General features: G+C 41.8%; 1 protein-coding gene across 1 annotated transcript; it reads right to left on the bottom strand.

Moving 5' to 3' along the window:
• Nucleotides 1-2,012: 2,012 nt before the first annotated feature.
• On the bottom strand, nucleotides 2,013-18,645 carry LOC124112444 (ferroxidase HEPHL1-like). Its single transcript, XM_046472553.2, has 14 exons — nucleotides 18,370-18,645; nucleotides 16,249-16,508; nucleotides 15,747-15,959; nucleotides 14,915-15,218; nucleotides 13,482-13,588; nucleotides 11,955-12,117; nucleotides 11,170-11,450; nucleotides 10,251-10,456; nucleotides 8,506-8,653; nucleotides 8,139-8,351; nucleotides 6,234-6,450; nucleotides 4,386-4,829; nucleotides 3,397-3,578; nucleotides 2,013-2,456 (listed from the first exon to the last, which is right to left on the bottom strand). Exons 1-14 carry the CDS (start codon nucleotides 18,501-18,503, stop codon nucleotides 2,131-2,133), a joined length of 3,198 nt encoding a protein of 1,065 aa, XP_046328509.2. The 5' UTR covers nucleotides 18,504-18,645; the 3' UTR covers nucleotides 2,013-2,130.
• Nucleotides 18,646-18,895: the final 250 nt, after the last annotated feature.

Here is an 18,895-nt window from a genome sequence, read left to right on the forward strand (position 1 = left end):
AATATCTAGGCGGTAGACACCAGAGATGGGCTTCACTCATTGTACCCGTGTTGGAAATCGAATCCGGGTCTTCGGCGTGACGAGTGAACGCTTCAACCACTTTCACCCAACCGCCCCACACAGGAACATGATTTCAAATAGTTTCTATACTTTTATTTATACATACCAGTAGTATTTGGAGCAGGCAAGATGACAATGAAGAAATTTTATCGGGAAAATACATGAAAATGTTTGTTTGTTTGTTTGTTCAACGCCACACTCAGCAATTTCCAAGCTATATGACGGTGGTCCCAAAATAATCGAATCTGGACCAGACAATCCAGTGACTTTGGCAAACTGGACTAAAGCACCCCAATTCAAGTCACTGTGCAGAGTTTCGTTCCCAAGGTATGCTTGAATCCTTGGTTATGAGCATCAAACTCGTGCACATGGGATTCACTAGTCTGTCTTACAGACCATGATGCAAATATATATCAAATACAGCCCATGCAAGTCTATAATGTTTGGCAAGTCTAGATTACTGCAGTATCAGGATGAAGAGAGTCACTGGGCTCCCTTTTATTATATTTTTTTTAAGATAACTGAACAACTGTTTTTTTTCCGTACGATATGTTCATTTCAGAGACTAGGTGTTAGTCTAGGAATTCACTAAAGAATCTACCGAAACATATTCCACTAGGCACGGTTCGTTATGTTTTTTTGTTTAACGCCACACTTAGCAATATTCCAGCTATATGACAGCGGTCTGTAAATAATCGAGTCTGGACCAGACGATCCATTGATTGATATCATGAGTATTGATTCACGCAATTGTGATACGATGACATGCATCAACCAAGTCAACGAGCCAGACCACTCGATCCCGTTTGCGCCTCTTACAAGCATAGTCGCCTCTTACGGTAAGCATGGGTTGCTGAAGACCTATTCTAACCAGGATCTTCACGGGCCACATAATACTGTGACACACAATGTAGTGTCCGTGAAGATCCGGGGTAGAATAGGTCTTGAGCAACCCATGTCGGACGAGTCGGACATGAGGACTGTGAAGTTCAGTGAGCATGCGCAGCAACTACCTAATCGTCATGTCCCTTTAGCCACATAAATCTTATTTTGTTTCAAACGATTCAGTTGGAATGTGAAGAACTCTGACACAAAGGATAGCCCTCTGACACAAATGATAGTACTATAACACAAAGGATAGTGCTCTAACACAAAGGATAGTCCTCTGACCAAATGATAGTACTCTAACACAAAGGATAGTATTCTGACACAAAGGATAGTACTATAATACAAAGGATAGTACTATAACACAAAGGATAGTACTCTAACACAAAGGATAGCTCTCTGACACAAGGGTAGTACTCTGACAAAAGGATAGTACTCTGACACACGGGTAATACTCTGACCCAAGAATAGTACTCTAACACAAAGGATAGTACTATAACACAAAGGATAGTACTATAACACAAAGGATAGTAGTCTAACACAAAGGATAGCTCTCTAACACAAAGGATAGCTCTCTGACACAAGGATAGTACTCTGACACAAGGGTAGTACTCTGACAAAAGGATAGTACTCTGACACACAGGTAATACTCTGACACAAGGGTAGTACTCTGACACAAGGATAGTATTCTGTCACAAGGATAGTACTCTGACAAAAGGATAGTACTCTGACACACGGGTAATACTCTGACCCAAGAATAGTACTCTAACACAAAGGATAGTCCTTTGACACAAATGATAGTACTCTAACACAAAGGATAGTCCTCTGACACAAAGGATATGTCGTGCCATCGTACACGGACGGCGTGGATCATTACTCACAATAGCAATCACCGGGCTGTCTGGTCCAGCTTTGATCACTTTCAGACAGTCGAATAAAGAATTTTAAGGATGAGTACTGCCCGGATGTTGGAGATTTCACTCGGACTTCCACGCCTAGATATATATTAAGACGACGCAAGACCGTCTAAAACATGTTTGGTCGTCACTGTTTGCGAAGGTGGAAATATTCTCACGTCAAAAGCATATATCTTGTTGAAACGATCCGTCACGTCCACGTCCAATTCCTTTGCACTAAACCCACTTGTACCCCCAACATTTATTCATTACAAGAAAGGCGCCGTGACTATAAGTTTATTGTTTTTTTACTTAGAGTCTCCAAGACTTGGTAACGAGACTCCATCCCCGACACCAGGTGGTTATTGACATGGCAGTGATAAAGCCATTTCCCAACGTTCATAGCGCGCATGCGCACATTGACAAACATTCCCGGAAAAAGTTGAACGACGTCGTTTTTTCGGTCTGTGTCACTGAACTCAGTCACTAGGTTGCCATGGAAATGCAGTGAATGCAGGTCAAACTGTGACCCCATGGTCATGAGGTACCAGGCGACCTTCTCACCCTTGTACATGACGGGGGTTGGCTGGTTGCCAAAGATGTACCCATTCACACCTGAAATAAAAATCAATTTTCAATATGAAACGCAGCCTGAGTGAACGAGTGAACGTGATGCGGTGTGGTGCGTTCAAATTAGGAATCATTATCAAGACGAATATATGCATCTTGGTAAGCCTAGGTGAGGTAACTCTGAGGTTTCCGGCGCCTGTACGACTGTACTGCCCGTGCCCCCTGATTTATCAATTTTACATTTATGTATAACATCGTCCAGCATGGCGGAAGACATTGACCAAGGGGAGATAAGTTCAGAAGCAAGATTGTGAAAAAATACATAAACGAAACGAATAAAAAGTCATTCTTTTACTATTTGGCATAAAACGCAGCCATTATTATTGATCGTAGCTGAGGCGAACGTGGAAATCGAAAAAAAGAAGAAATGGATCCTGGTAGTTAAAACATTATCAAATGTCATGTGATGTGATGAGGGGACGGTGTGTAGCCTTGTGGTTAAAGTGAGTGAATGAGTGAGTGAATACGGTTTTACGCCGAAATGGGCTTCACACATTGTACCCATGTCGGGAATCGAACCAGGGTCTTCGGCGTGACGAGCGAACGCTTAAACCACTAGGCTACCCGACCGCCCCTTGTGGTTAAAGCGGTAGCTTGGCACGCGTGTCCGATTTTTGATATGTACTATGTGTGAAGCCAATTTCTGGTGTCCCCCGCCTTGATATTGCTGAAATATAGCTCAAACCATACAATACTTTTATTTTACGATCATGTTGAGAATAACGAAAATATGGCATTGGACATTTTTCACAAGGGTTTCAAAGGAAATGCTAGTTGGAGATAGTCATCTCTTACGTACTCATGGAAAAACACATACACCCACATATTAACTAAATTGTGGGGAAGATTAACTCGTGTCCTATATACATGTTGCACTCATCATTAAAACATTTCTAACACTGATCGTGTTGTCAGGGTTACTTACTGTGCATGTGGTTGCTGGTCATAAATTCTCTGTACGTCTTGTTAACCAGGTCTGGTCTAGGTGCAAACATGTTGATATTCATGTCTAGATACCAGCTTGAATTCTCGTCTACAATGGTGAAATATACAGCAAACTCTCTATCCACGTCTTTACGCCGACCATTGACATCTAAAATGCCCTTCCTGTCAAACAGAGTAAATATTATTTCAAATGACGTATTTGATACAGACAAATTTCTCGAAGGAATATCTAGAAAGATTAACGTATGTTGAGTTACGTTGCCGAATAAACATACAAAACACGGTGAAGTATAAATTAATTTAATCATTCCTTTATCAACAAGGAAAAACGTTTTTTTCTAAACTGTTGATTTCAATTTATGGGGTACTATTACTTGTATTACACCAGCTGTTCTTTATGTAGATAACGGCAAAGAGATCAGACATTCCCATTTCCAATGGTGCCTTACACGTCCACATTTCATTTGAAGCTCGTATCTCTCTGTGAAAAGATCTGAGAGAAGACCTTTCAACATTTCACCAAAAAGCTTCAAAATCTGCTCGTACGAACGAACGAAACATTCACAACAAAATATATGATTAATGTAGCTCGAAAACGAACAAAAACGGCCAGTTCTAAATGGAAATGTTTAAGGTAGTATCATAACATTGTTACATATAATAAGCACCTGTCGTTTCTGAGTGCCATGGCACCTGCATCAAAACGGAAACACAGTCAAAGGGATATTTGTGTTCTGCGGCGTTTTCCGAATCGAGTCGGTACACACATTAAGCCGAATCGTTTTAGGAAAATGATATCTGATTGGCCCAAGAACCGATGCATCATTCATATAGACTGGGCCGTGAAAGTTCACTCAGGGTTCACCAAACGTGTCCTTGACCTTCTATGGTGAGATCTATGGTGTTTTCAGATCTTCACGCAGAGAGGTATCATGAAAGAGTTCTTAAGACGTAAGAGTACTGCGTTACCTGCATATAACAAGCGGACCAATCAGACCCGTGTGAGTATCAGCTGTCACATTGATGTCAGAGTAGTACACCCGGGTCACGCAGTTGGAATCTCCGCCCCCTGGGCCGTTACCATAGGCAACCGTCCAATGGTAGGTAAATGTGTTTCCAGGGGCTACAACAGGCTGGTCGTTACCTTTGACCTTCCACCTCACATCACTACGATTATAACTAAGGCCTTCGGGGTGAAAGGAGTAAGGTCGTCTCCCTTGGTTACGGAAGACGACAGTTAGAGTTTCCCCGACCTCGACCTTAATGATAGGTCCTATGAAGCCCTGCGTCTCCTCATCCTTTGTCTTGGACCTTGGTGTGTTAAATGTAGCGTCGGTGTACTGTACAAATACCAGTTTTTGGTATTTTGTTCCCAAAAAGGTTTCGTTGTTATTTGTGTAGACGTAATCTTTGCTGCAATGTAAGTAAAGTAATTAGATTGAGTCTAGTGATTCAGTGGGAGTTGCTGTGTACGTTAAGCTAATCTACTTTGATATGGGACTCGTGGTAACCAGTGGTCTGTGGTGCCGCGAGTTCCATCCCTGGGGTAACAGGATCCGCAACGCACTGATTCGAATCATCTATTCATACCATTTAAAACCCTTGGTATGTGAGTTCCCATAGTCTGTGTGCTTTATACCATTTTTTTTTAAATTTAGGTAAGTAAACATGGAAACATGTAAAGTTCAAAATCGTCCACATATATAAAGCTTTTGTCTACTTTGAATTGAACGCGGTTTAAAAGAAAACCCTGCAGACACAAATAGAAACTAAAGTTGCAGCAAATTCACTATTTTCCCAGGGCAGGTGTATCCACTAGCCTATATCAAAGTCTAGTTTCCACCCTTGCCATTTCAGGCCTAGTTTTCTGTGCTAAATCAGACTGGCTCGGGAGTGAATTTTGTGGCACATATCGATCGCCAAATCAGAGAACGTTTCACAAAACCAACATCCGGGCTCCGGAAACGTGATCGCTGTTACGACCACAGCCGTCACTTGTCGAATTTGCACTGAATTTTTTCCAAAACTTAAGGGAAGACAAATGTTTTCATTATCTTTCGAAACTTTAATCAGCTCGCCCATGAACTTTTATGTGTTTGAGTACAAACTTCATTGTTTTTTCACTTGAATAGTGAGCAGTGTTACTTGATAGTCTGTGCATCTCCATTATTGTAAGCGCAAAATGTGGCAGCAGTAAATATCTTTACTGTGGTAGTCTGTCATTTTGTTTGTCTGTCAAGGATGACATCTCAAAAAAATCTTTCGTTATCTGATCGACCAGGTCGTCTGGTCGTCTTCCTGAAGCCATTCGAAACAAGAACATCGATCTGAATCTGAATAGATATCGTGTTTTCATGAACTCTACGCGGGGTGGCGCCACGATCAACCCACGAAAAGTAGGCTTGAAATGGCAAGGGTGAACACTAGGCTTTGATAATTTAGTGGACACTCTTGCCTCGTGAAGATGCAAATAATCTTGTATTGGTCTTTTCATCTTCCAACCTCAGAGCTGGAAATCGATGAGAAACGTCGGTGATCTTTCGAGCTTTTCAATTTAACAATACTTAGTAATTTTTAAAGGGGGAATTATCGAGACACGGAAACACAAAATTGCGTGTGGGTTTCACAAAAAATGTAAACGTCTGCAATGCTCTTTACGAAAGACGTCCTCGCAGACTGGCCTCCCACGCCGTGATAAAATTGACAGAACACTTAAGGCGGCGTTAAACCAAACCCACTGCTTCACTTCGAAATATTTCGCAACGGACAGAAAGAGTTTTAGAAAACCGACTCGACTTCCTGGCTATAATTGTCTACCTCCCCGGTATTCCGAAAGGCTCATCTTTGATTGTATCCCTGCCAAGAGGACCGTAGTCCCACAACCTCTCCTCGGCCTGGATGTAGTATGTTCTCTCTGTCGTCGCATGTGGCCGTACCGTATGTCCTGCTTCTCGTGAGCACCTCCGGACATTATACAACGCACTCATACCACTTTCAAAATGGTGGTAGTTGTGACACTGCAAGGCCCAGAAGCCTGTACATAAACAAAAATATTCAACATTATCATCTCTTAATCTATCGTTCATGAACACATCGTCATAACAATGAAGAAAAATACGACAACAGGGGATTGTTTATCGTACAGAAAATCACTGCAGAAAGAGAATAAACCACGAGTGGTTAAAGCCTCTTTAGAGATGTTGATAAAATTGACAAGCGTATTTGTTTTTTATACGCTAAAAAGTTGACTCCATTAATACAATACGTTCTTGGCAATGTCGTTCACTTTATGTACAGGGTGATTAAGTATGGCATTTCCTGACTATTCTCACAAACACCAAAACAGTTGACGGCCAATATCTGTTCCTTTTCTCTCATTACAGATTCTCGCACATCTTTGGATGTTATCCTTTGAACATTGCGTTTATCTGTGTCTAGACACATCTCAGGAACACTATCTCAGGAACAACTACAAAAAAAATAGCCTCGTCCAACGTCATCAAGTTGCAATCGTTTGTTCCAATTTCAAGAAATGACGTCATGATAGAACAACGTTTATCGTGATATAAGCCACGTCTCGTTCTTCACTTTTCTTTGCGATTTATCGCGTAGCTATCTTATAGTCATAATTATTATAAGTAATAGTTATTATAAGTCATAATAAGTCAATTTACAGTGCGCCTAATATCCAATCACCATGTAGTTGCTCATTGTGCTATATATATAAATTTACACATATATATCACAGTAATGGGGATGCAGTTCGCCGAGAACACACTTATAACCAGACTGCAGGCTAAAGTCATTATATGTACAACTAGATATCGGCCTGTTATTTCGGGAACAAGACGTTTTCTTGTATTTACTGAAATTACCTAAACCTTTTGACATTTATATACAAAATTAATGTACTTTAACTAAACACATATGACTCATCACCTCCATGTCCATTCCTTATTGCTGTTGATATTATAGTTATACAATAAGTATTTTTTTAACCTTTTATTCTTATATAATGTGGACAGAATACATAAAAAGCATTATTACATTAAATGATGATATTTGAATCGAAAGTGCAGTGATTGTCAGGAAGCTAAGAAAATAATAAAATATAAAGGTAAACAGTGATCAAAATATAGGAAAAAAATTAACTCCATAAATAAATATATTTGTCAGGACAATCGCAAAATAGATACACTTTATCGATAACAACTTCTCTGTCATCTGTCAAATTCTAAGAATAGCCTATCATAAAATTGACTAAGAATGAGGCTAAAGGATTGAAAATAGGTTTTAGATAAAAATTATGTTGGCTATTTGACGTGGCTGATGCCAGTAATACGCAGTGAAAACAACAGCCAACCAGATGCTCTCATCCTGTCCACAACAGATCTGACGGATTCAGCCTAGATTATTTCAAGTTTGTCGTAATATAGCTGGAATATTGCTGACTGGCCTACACAAGCATCATCATCATCATCATCATCATCATCATCATCATCATCATCATCAGGGGCGGTCGGGTAGCCTAGTGGTTAAAGCGTTGGCTCGTCAAGCCGAAGACACGGGTTCGATTCCCGACATGGGTACAATGTGTGAAGCCCATTTCTGGTGTCCTAGGCCGTGATATTGCTGGGATATTGCTAAAAGCGGCGTAAAACCTCACTCACGCACTCCTCACTCATCATCATCATCATCATCATATCTATAATTGTAACGTACCTTCCTGTGCTGTTGACAAAACCAGGCTCTTCATGCTGCCAGATGTGAGGCCTATGGAACGTAAGTGTTGGCCGTTGTTGACGAAGTTGTTCCCATGGACGTAGAGAGCATGCAGGTCTGCAATAGAGCCCATGCTGAACACATGCAGGCGGACAAGTCTCCCCTGGCACATCGTGATCACGGGGAGGTTGCCGTACATGTAGCCGTTGATAGCTGAACAAAAAATCAGTGGAAGGGAATTGGCTACTTGAACATTATTTAACGATATCAGATCACAGATATATCTGAAGTTTAGGTTGGACTTCTTGGCCAAATTACCTTGTTTTGTTTTGTCTAAAATAACTGCCTGATTGGCCCAGGAACGTACCTCTCATGGTGTTGCTCTCCAAAAACAGAGGATCTGTCCTGTTGATGCGGGGATCTACCCTGGCAAGACGGATGTTGTCCTCGATGTACCAGGAGTAGTTCTCGTCATTGTTGGAGAGGTACAAGAAGTAGTGACCGTCCACGTCTGTCTGGGGACCGAGGCACTAGTCAGTGAATGGCGTGTTCCGACGCACTCAACAACGCATATATCATATATGTAAAAACCTAAATCTGGACTTCGAGACTGAGCTACATGTACAAGAACATGTGTCTTGACGTACAAGACGTGGCACCAACAGTAAGGTATTTTTTTAAACTTAAGGTTCAATGAGTAAGTTTAAAAACACATTTTTGAAATGATACGATTACAAATTCACTTCTTTCGATTTCGGTCGATATTAAATTCTGTATTTGGCTCTCTTTGTATCTTTGTTTGGAACATATAATGACCCGACATTTATTTGGAGAACAAGCGTCTATTTGAGATGTTACCTCTATTCTTCAAAATTAGCTATGACCTGGTTCCCATAGGAGCATACAGTTATAATTCTAGGTCAATAAAATGAAAAACGACCAACGCACAACTAAAGTATTATTGCTGCTATCCATCAAAACACCCATATGTCATCTTTAATATATCCTTCAAAAAAAGAAACACAAAGCAAGATTTGTGTGAGGTAGCAAAATACATAAATTTTATACGAGGAACTGTACAAGGTATTGAGCCAAAATGTTGAGAGAACACTTGGTGATTGTACTACTAGTCATCTCAGTTGTTAGTACATAGGAAAAGTCCAAGGTGATGGTCAGCTACCATCAATATCGCGTATGTCCCCCGTTGGAATCTCTCCATTGCAGTTGAGGCCATACCCTGTGTTAACGACACCAATGCAGTCGTTGTTGACGATGTTGTCGACTCAATATGACGCGTCGAAAAGTTTGCACGTAGAACTGTTGCTCTTTATCGGTTTCGTACGGTCTGGACTGAGATTCTGCGCAGTCCGGGGCTTTGGGATGCGGTTGAGGTGGCTGTGGTCGTCCTTTCACGTAGGTGGCGCAGTCGGATGTTGCGATCTTGGGCGGGGGTGGTTACTCTTGGTCGTCCCGACCTTGGCCGATCACGTGTTGACCCATGCTGTTGAAACCGATGCCTTATGATGGTGCTTGGCGCTACATTGAAAACCCTGTGTACAGCTGATCGGGATTCCCCTGCCTACAAGCGGACCATGACTTTGTTTCTTTTCACTTCTGTTATTCTTGGCATGTTGTTGAACTGTCACTGTTCGATTGACGCTTGACGCACTTTAATACCGTTCGTAGTGCTGCTGCATGTGTAGTCCGTGCAGCTCCATGGCCCTTTTGCACTAGGTGCGTTTTGTCAGAATAGTACGTGTTTTCCGACTAATGGTTTGTATGTCCTTGTTGTGATCATTTTGATCCGGGAAATTGGTCACTGACACTATGACACATTAAACCTCTTCATTTTGCACCTCTTGGTCCGCTAATTTTGGCTTTTATGGCCAAAAATATCCGTATTGCATTTCTTCTTTTTGAAGAGTATATATCAAAATTACGTCGAAAGCAAATATATCCTGAGGGGCGTGTTGCTATCATCTGACTATTATGTGTATTACCCAAAAGTGAATTTTTATTATTATGGTACGGTACGGTACGGTACGGTACGGTATGGTATGGTATTGAATTTTAGGGTGACTTAAATATCACGTTTTTGCAATCTATGATTACCTCCCTTCCATCCGGCGTGAGTGATCCTTCCTTACATATCACCATTGGCCCAACAAGACCACTGGCAATGTCCTTCATTACGTTAGTGCCGGAACTGTACATGCGGGTTAGACATGGACCATCATCCTCTTCCGGTGCAAAGGATCGAGGAACGGACCAGTAGTATTTGACCATTTTCCCCGGCCGTACGAAGGATTTTGTTGTATCTGTGGAATTAATGGACTGTGAGTGTTCATATATAACGACAATGCCAGAGAATAACCAGTTTCGATTATCCGCAGAAACAGATTACGTTGGGCGTAAAGGCTAAATAGCGGTGAAAAGTATATGAATGGATCACTGACCATCAATGATGATACCAAGCGTTCAAGCTATGTTTAAAAAAGGTTAAGTCTCCTCAACAACAGCAATGGTTACGATCTCGATGATCGCGGGGCTACATATGACTCACTCATCTGAGACTCCATAAATTCGCTGTACAGAGTTGCGTCCCTTTTTTTGCTTGGATACACAAGTCAAAGGTTCAAATTTCAGCTTGGCTCTATAATAGTTGATCCTTAGTTAATGGGCAGCATGGCCGTGGTCGTTTGCTTCATCGCTGGTGCCGTTTGGCGCGACGTTGCACAACTAAAATACTTCAAAGCTTTGTCTACACATTCACTACCCATTCACCATTTGATCGATAATGTACATGGTGATGTGCGTGCTTCCTTTTCCTATGTGTTTTTCATAACAAAGGGAGTTAGTGAATTTGGTTTAACGCCACTTTGAACAGTATTTCAGTTATATCACAGTTTCCCTGCTTAGTGACAGAGGGAAGTCTGACGTCGTGCGGTTTATCGCTTGGTGAAACCCACGAGCGAATTGCGGCGCCTTATACGGCCATGCCACCCGTGCCCTTTTCACCACTTAAACTGACCCTGTTGGTAATCCTGGTATAACATCCCTTCGTTCTTCTTGTCATGTCTCACTCCGTTGGGATGGATGGAGTATGGCCGCTGGGCTCTGTTGAGGAAGTAGACTTCAATGGCGTCGCCTACCTGCGCTCTGATTGGTGGCCCTAGGTAACCTTGGTGAGCATCTAGACTGGTTTTTTTCTTCTGCACTCTGAACGTCTTGTCCGTGTACTCTACGTACACCGCCTTCTTGTACGTGCCGCCGATGGAGAAACGGTCGTGTTGGAAATACAGAGCCGCCGATCTGACGTGACAAAAATTTCTCTTTAAGCTACAATTAATTACTAATAGCCACAAGCTTTCTTTTGAATCACTTCCCACCATTCTCATTGAGGTTCAGAAATAGACAGGTATCGTTAAAAAAAAGATGGGTAGACTGACAAACATACAGATTTAACGTAATATATAGATGAAGGAATTTGAATGAGAGAGTAGATATATATTAAATGTCAGTTATGGAATGCAATGACTCATGATGCAAACAGGCTTCACGTATTGTAACAAAATACGGAGTCGAATCCGGATCTTCAGAGCGAAAATCCAAGGTTAAAACATATGGCTACCTAATCACTTATCTATATAATTAATAAATAGATTACTACTTCTGAGTGTTTGAGTGGCACATCGTGACCAATAAAAATACTCATAATAGTAATAGCAACACCAAAAATAATGATGATGATGATGATCATGATGATGATGATGGTGGTGGTGGTGGTGGTGGTGGTGATACACATCTAACACCCACCCTCTGTGTAAACCTGCCCCGTTGTATCTGTCTTTGCCCGAGGGGGCGTAGTTCCACATCACTTCCTCTGCCGCGATGTAGTGGCGCCGCACCTGTTTTGGCCTGAAGACGTTGTTGCCGCCTCCACTGCATTTTCTGACGTTCACGAACGCAGCTGACCCAGCTAAAAACAGGATACAAATGTCCCCTGGGTTTCATACAAATTTAAAAACCACAAATCTCCATTTGATTATAAATAATGAAGATAATCGATCAAATAAGATTATATTATGACGTGTTCTTCTACTGATGCTTGTAGGAGGACATCAGTCCGATTCCATTTTGTTTATTTGTTTAGTTTGTTGAGCTTGTTGAGTTTAATGCCGCACTCAGCAACATTCTAGCTTTATGACAGCTTGACCAGACAATCCAGTGTTTGACATCATGGGCATCGAACTACGCAATCGGGATACGATAATATGCATCAACCAAGTCAGCGAGCCTGACCTCCCGATCCTAATAGTGGCCTCCTACGACAAGCATAGTCGCCTTTTACGGCAAGTATGGGTTGTGAAGACCTATTGTAACCTGGTCTTTCACAGAGGCACTCTGATTGGAACATCATTTTGTTCAGTAATGGCGTGTTGTCCGATTGTCTTTATCCGTCCTATACTGTGAGATGCACACCGTTATATATATGTTCGTCATAGTTGAAATCAATTCTACATTGAACTGGGGACAATCGACAATTTGACACATGTACCTTGTTACAAGATTTATCCGAAAGCAGATGAGGATTCAGAAAATGAAAGAATCAATCATTGTAATAATTATTCCGAAACTGGGCGGTCGGGTAGCCTAGTGGTTAAAGCGTTCGCTCGTCCCGCCGAAGACCCGGGTTCGATTCCCGACATGGGTACAATGTGTGAAGCCCACATCTGGTGTCCCCCGCCGTGATCTTGCTGGAATATTGCCAAAAGCGGCGTAAAACCATACTCACTCACTCACACAATCATTCCGAAACTAGCGGTGACAGTTGAGTCACTCAATCACTCGAAACAACCGTTAGTTAGAAACTACAATACGAGGTGAGGTGAATGGTGAGGTGAGGTGAAATAAGGTTTAACATCGCGTTGAAGATCATTGCACTTATGCAGCCACGTGCATGCACGTGTGTGTGTGTGTGGTTGCTTGTACTAGTCCGGACTGATTCCGATTTATAGTGCTAGCCCACTGTGATTCGATGCCGCAGTTTAACATGAATACCCCCTCAGACACAATATACTGACTCCATCTCGATCAGTCCTTGTTTTAGCCCCCTAATGCTTAGCGCCAGACAGGGTAACAACAAGTACCATCTTTTAACGTCTTTTGGTATGACGCGGCCGGGGAATCGAACCCAGACCATCCACTCTTTGGGCGGATGCTCTACCACTATCAGCCGAATGGATTGCCATGGTCTACGTCTTGTGGTAACAGATGAGACAAAGATTCCCGCGAGTTGATATAAATAACACTTATCAGTTCTGGGCGCGATGGACGACTTACCCTCCAAGTTGGCAAACAGTGCATCGTACAGCAGCCATCTCCCTGGTGTCTGCATCTTCACAGTCGCTGTAGCAAACTGGGCAACCCCCAGACTGACGGAGTTATACCTGGAAGAGTGAGTGAGTGAGTGAGTGAGTTGGGTTTAACGCTGTTTTGAACAGTTTCCTAGTTATATCACTGCGTGTCAGCTTGATGTGGGAGGAAAGCCTGTTTACCAATTTGATGAAACCAACGAGTACGGGTCTTGTGTTTAAAAAAATCGAGAAACATACTCAGGGAGAACCGGGGTTCGAACACACAATTATAGGTTTGTTGCGTGCCTAAGGGACGCAACTCTGCACAGCGAATTTCGGCGCCTGCTCCCACCCGGAAGCCAGGAACGAAAAGTATCATTTATTACCAGACATCGGAACATAGCTCGTTTCGGGTGATTGGAGTACGGTTTTTAACTATTTTAAGCAAAATGTAACAACAGGGTGTGGGTATAACTTTTTCGGACGTGCCCCTGGAAATGTACATGTTTAATTATATAAACATAGATGTCAAACTCATTAAATGAGTGCATGGATTAACGTTTAGCGCCCTGTTGATTACATAGGTTTAATTTTATTTCAAACACATTAATACTGCGGAAGGTTGACAGTGTGAAGAATGAATTGAATATTTACAGTACTTATCTGACAGTTTATACTTACCGAAATAGACAAGTTAGTTTCAGGCGGTACTGTACTCACCGACAAAGGAAACACGAATACCATACATGTTGGTTAAAATATGAAGAATCACTCATATTCAAGAGATATTAGATTGGTTCGACCCACAAACGAACACACTGGCATGTTGTGTGAACCGACGCTCATGAATGCATCTCATGTGACGTCATAGATCAATGACTCGAGATGCACCATTTGTCTCGTGCAGGATTAGCGTGTAATGTTTGGAATTCACGTGCAGCATATCGTAATAAGAATAAAGACTCTGTGGTAACACTTGACTGATTGTTAGTTTTGTCATTAAGTGGTACACATTGGAAACATGTTTTCTTAACGTACATATTTCTGTATGTTTTTTATGGTTCGCGTTTCTTTTGGCGTTGAGTATATTTCGCGTTTTTCTCCATAGAAACTCACCTATGAGTGTCGAAAAAGGAATGTGACGCGTAACGTACCTCAATCATTCATGGAGGACACGTTACCAAGATCTCATCGATTCCCCTTACTTGTTACTTTAATATTCACCGTAGAGGGTAATTCTACCACAGACGAGCAGTGGGAGAGCCCAGTGGTTTAAATGTTTGCTCGTCACACCGAAAGCCCAGGTTCGATTCTTGATAACGGTACAGTTCCGTCCCTCGCCGTGGTATTGCTTGTATATATTCCGAAAACGGCGTAAATCTATACGCACTCTACCACGGAGGATGTGCTGATGTCTACCTGTGCTTGAACTGCTTGAAGGAGTGGCCACTGAGAACCATCTGGTGGATATCGGTAGCGTGTCCCATGGTTGCAAAATGAAGGGTGACCGTTTCCCCCTCACAGAAGTCCAAGCCGGGCAGGTTCCCAAACACGAAGCCGTTGATGGCGTGCATGGCGTTGAACGTCTTGAAGGATCGAGTGCTGCGGTTGGCATGAGGGGCAAACATCTCGACGTTGTCATCGATGTACCAACTGAAGTTCTCGTCCACGTGACTGACGTAGATGGCAACGTGGCGGTTCTTTAGATGTTTCGTCAGAGTTCCTAAACAAGTAAACGGAGCAAGGTGTTGAGTTCCGCCTCTCACTTTGTCAAGCCATAACAATAAGTTGTCGGAATTGGCATTTTCTATTTTCCAAAAAATATATTTATTTAGTTACTTTATTCTGTCGTAAACACCTGGTATCATCACTAGTTGACAGTGATAAATAAATGCATGCTCATGATGTCGGAATCGTGCAATCGACTCTACTTTTGGTAGAGATTTACTGTGAATATGGTAGGGGTTTTGTGGATTTTATTTACCTTTCTAGCTATTGTGATGAGATATATACGTCTAATATCCTCCTGGCAAAATACCCCGTTGATGTGAAACATGTGCTTGTGCTTGTTGGTTTCACCAAAGTGGTCTGAAACCTGCATCACTTTAAGCTTTCTTCCCACATACTGTTCAAAGCGGCGGCAAAACATACTCATTCAAGTAATATATGGCTAAGCGGGTGGTGCACATGGTACTGTGTTTATAACTAAATTATTCTACAAGTGTGTAGTATTTCTGTGTGCAGTGTTTACCTGGCCTGCAGACGTACACGAAGCCCACGAGACCGCTGTTGATGTCCAGGGTGGTGTCGATGTGGGAGTGGTACATCCAGGAGACGCACTCCTCACCCCCCAGCGCCGGGCCCGACTCCTCGGTGATGTTCCACGTGTAGGTGTAGTTGTCGCCGGGTTTCACCAGATCGGCCGACGTCGTCACGTTGTGGTAGCCGTCGTTGTACAGCGCGCCTGCGTTAGAGAGCATTGTTCAAGTACGACTTATACCACAGGCCGTGATATAACTGGAATACTGTTACAAGCGGGGTTAAAACTCACTCACACTCACTATACCACAGGTTATAGGGTTTATAGTATTGATGAATTTATCATTATATATGCCACGTTAGAAAAACTCGGTAAAATCTTCAGTAATCGTCCGTCTGCTGTTTGTCAACTCTTTCTTGACATGCGCACTTGTTACGGAAGTAATGATGCAGAAAACAATCTGCTCGGTATACAATGGACCCATCTCACCTACCCTCGTTTGTTTTATTGTACGTTGCTCCGTGGGCATGTACAGAATACACTCTCGAGGCTCTGTTTATAAAGTGGATCTTCACTGTGTCTCCGACTTCGGCCTTCAGGATTGGTCCCAGGAAACCAAGCCATGTCGGCTTTGGTTTCTCCAGCGTGAAGGTGGCGTCAGTGTATTCCCGAAACATTGCCTTCTTGTACACGTGGCCCAGGCGCTCCCGGCTTCTTCCGAGGTAATCCTGCGCTGAGCTGGAGGCGTTGTTTCTACAAGACAAGCATGAAATACTCATATCCCTGCCAATATGACATGTCCAGTTGTGTGCAAGGCAAGAAATATTGTACGGTTTTCAGGATCTGCTCCGGAAACGGGCACTACCGACATCTTCAGTCTACGTCAAAGTTGTCATGGGAAATCCCAAACAATCAAAAGGCACCGGTTCACCACTAGACCTATGTGCCAAGTTTGGTTACGATATCTCTTATGGTATTTGGGTTCTGCTCCGGAAGCGAAACGTGACAGTTGAGCGGGCAGGAGGGACAGCACCCATTCCTATATTCCCCTTCCACTTTGTGGCGGGGGATAATAAACCTGTTTGAACACAATGGACGCAACGATGTATCGTATTCTGAATCATTACGAACAAAGATATTTTGTTAAATTTGACAATCAATCGTTTGGGACATTGAAACTGTTAAGGTGTGTTAAGAAAGAATCCAAAGTTCACGTATGCATCAGCATCAGCGTCTGCAACCCTACCGAGAGGTGACGCTGTGAAGATGATTCGTAAATGTAGTGACACTGCTCAAGATGAAACCAACCTTTCACCTCAAAATTACTTTTGCTCACGCAGGGAGAGACACCAGGGTTACAAAACTCAATTTGTCATCAATGGCAGAAGAAGAGGGGGCTTATAAAAGGAGAAGTTGCACTGTAAAAGATGTGTTCAGAATGAAAACACGAACAATACATACATTTAATCACTTGTCTTTAATTGAATATTTCCGCTGTCAACAGCCGTTGACAGAGTAGACACGGTGGCATGTAGAGAGTTTACTATGATCGTTATTTCACTATAAGCGTAATCGTTATCCATCAATTATATATTACAAAATATACAGCCAAAGGCCGGGATCCCCAAAACAGTTCGTTATATCCGACAGTTCGTTATACGCGTGTTCGTTATACATGTTGTTTATTGTATTTAGATCAAAACATGTTTAGAAATGTGTTTTAAATCCTATACGGAATACACATTTGATGTTTTTTATCCAAACACATGATCATGAAAATGAGCTATCGTCTCACAGCCTAAACACCACCTAAACACAACATGCCAATAATCTAAACATGTTTACAATTTAAACACATTTAAACATGTTTAAAGATTAAACTTGTTTAGAATGTAAATTTGTGTAAATAAAGAACATATCATTAGGAAATAAGTCAAATATGGATAAGACGCGTAATATATATTGAAATTAGATATGAATATCAGATAAACAGGCACTTTCATAACACACATACCACCAGGACTAACAAGAATCTTGGAACAATATTAACATAAAAATGTACAAATAAACCGAGCTCGGTTAATGGTGATAACGAAAACTGACACTTGTTAGGATAACAGTTTTCGTAGCAGAGGTAGTAGCGTAAAGGACTACAAATCAAAATATTGCAGGTTCGTATCCTGCCGAGGTCTTTGTAAATGTGACAGGAAGTATTTCTCTCATACAGGAAGCTAAAACGAAAGTATATCTGATAAGTATGATATACCCTAGCCTATTTTTAGTTACCCCGATTCCCCAAATTAATCCATTTATATTACAACCAAGAGCTTTTATCCAGTATACACACACACTTCTGTATCCCTACAAAAGCACTGGATTGTCTGGTCTAGAATCGATTATTCACAAACCGCTCTCATACAGCTGGAATATTGCAGCGTTAAACAACAAACAAACAAACGTTTCGAATCACATTGAAATTACTATTGTACCTTCCCTTGCCACCATTATCAGACACATGACGCCGACAAAAGTGTGAGTACAATCCCCGGTTGACGTTTTATACAAATGTGACGTTTTATACAAATATTATATAGATAGTTATATAATGACCTACCTCCAAGTTGAAACCATGTCTCTTCCGCCCGGTGCAAAGTCCCACAGCCCCTCTTCAGCACTGATGTAGAAATGTCTCTCAGTCGCATCACTGGCTGCGTAGCAGCAACACACAACCAGTATATACTTCAACATGTCTGCATGTGATCTTTGGCATACAAGTATTCATGCAAGTATTATAATACGTGCTACGCGATAGGATGGATTTCCAAACGATCATATGAAACGGTGGTTGTGTGAAATTATTCTTTTCCTCGTATGGAGCAACTGGTCATACGATGAGTACTGTTGTTCGGTTATTAAGTGAGCTGAACCCCTCACATTCACCCTATATGATAATTTAATCTTGTCTTCATCAACAATGACACTTCCCGTCTTCCTTTTCAACCTCTAAATGTTTGGTTGTATTACGCGGTATATAAACCACTCAGAGAAACAGACAGTTTTATTGAAGCTTGAATAATGCCGAATGCCGAAGATTTAATACATAAATATTAATAAGGGTTTTTTTCTACAGATAATTTGGA

Source organism: Haliotis rufescens, unplaced genomic scaffold (genome assembly GCF_023055435.1).
Source record: "Haliotis rufescens isolate VD_foot unplaced genomic scaffold, xgHalRufe1.0.p SCAF_12, whole genome shotgun sequence".
In the NCBI taxonomy this organism is placed as follows: Eukaryota; Metazoa; Mollusca; class Gastropoda; order Lepetellida; family Haliotidae; genus Haliotis; species Haliotis rufescens.

Coding starts and splice junctions, on each gene's coding strand:
- LOC124112444 (XM_046472553.2), bottom strand. CDS start 18,503: ATGTTGAAGTATATACTGGTTGTGTGTTGCTGCTACGCAGCCAGTGAT. Junction 8,352..8,505: donor GGAGAGCAACACCATGAGAG/GTACGTTCCTGG, acceptor TTTTTTGTTCAG/CTATCAACGGCTACATGTAC. Junction 2,457..3,396: donor GACCAGCAACCACATGCACA/GTAAGTAACCCT, acceptor TTTTTATTTCAG/GTGTGAATGGGTACATCTTT.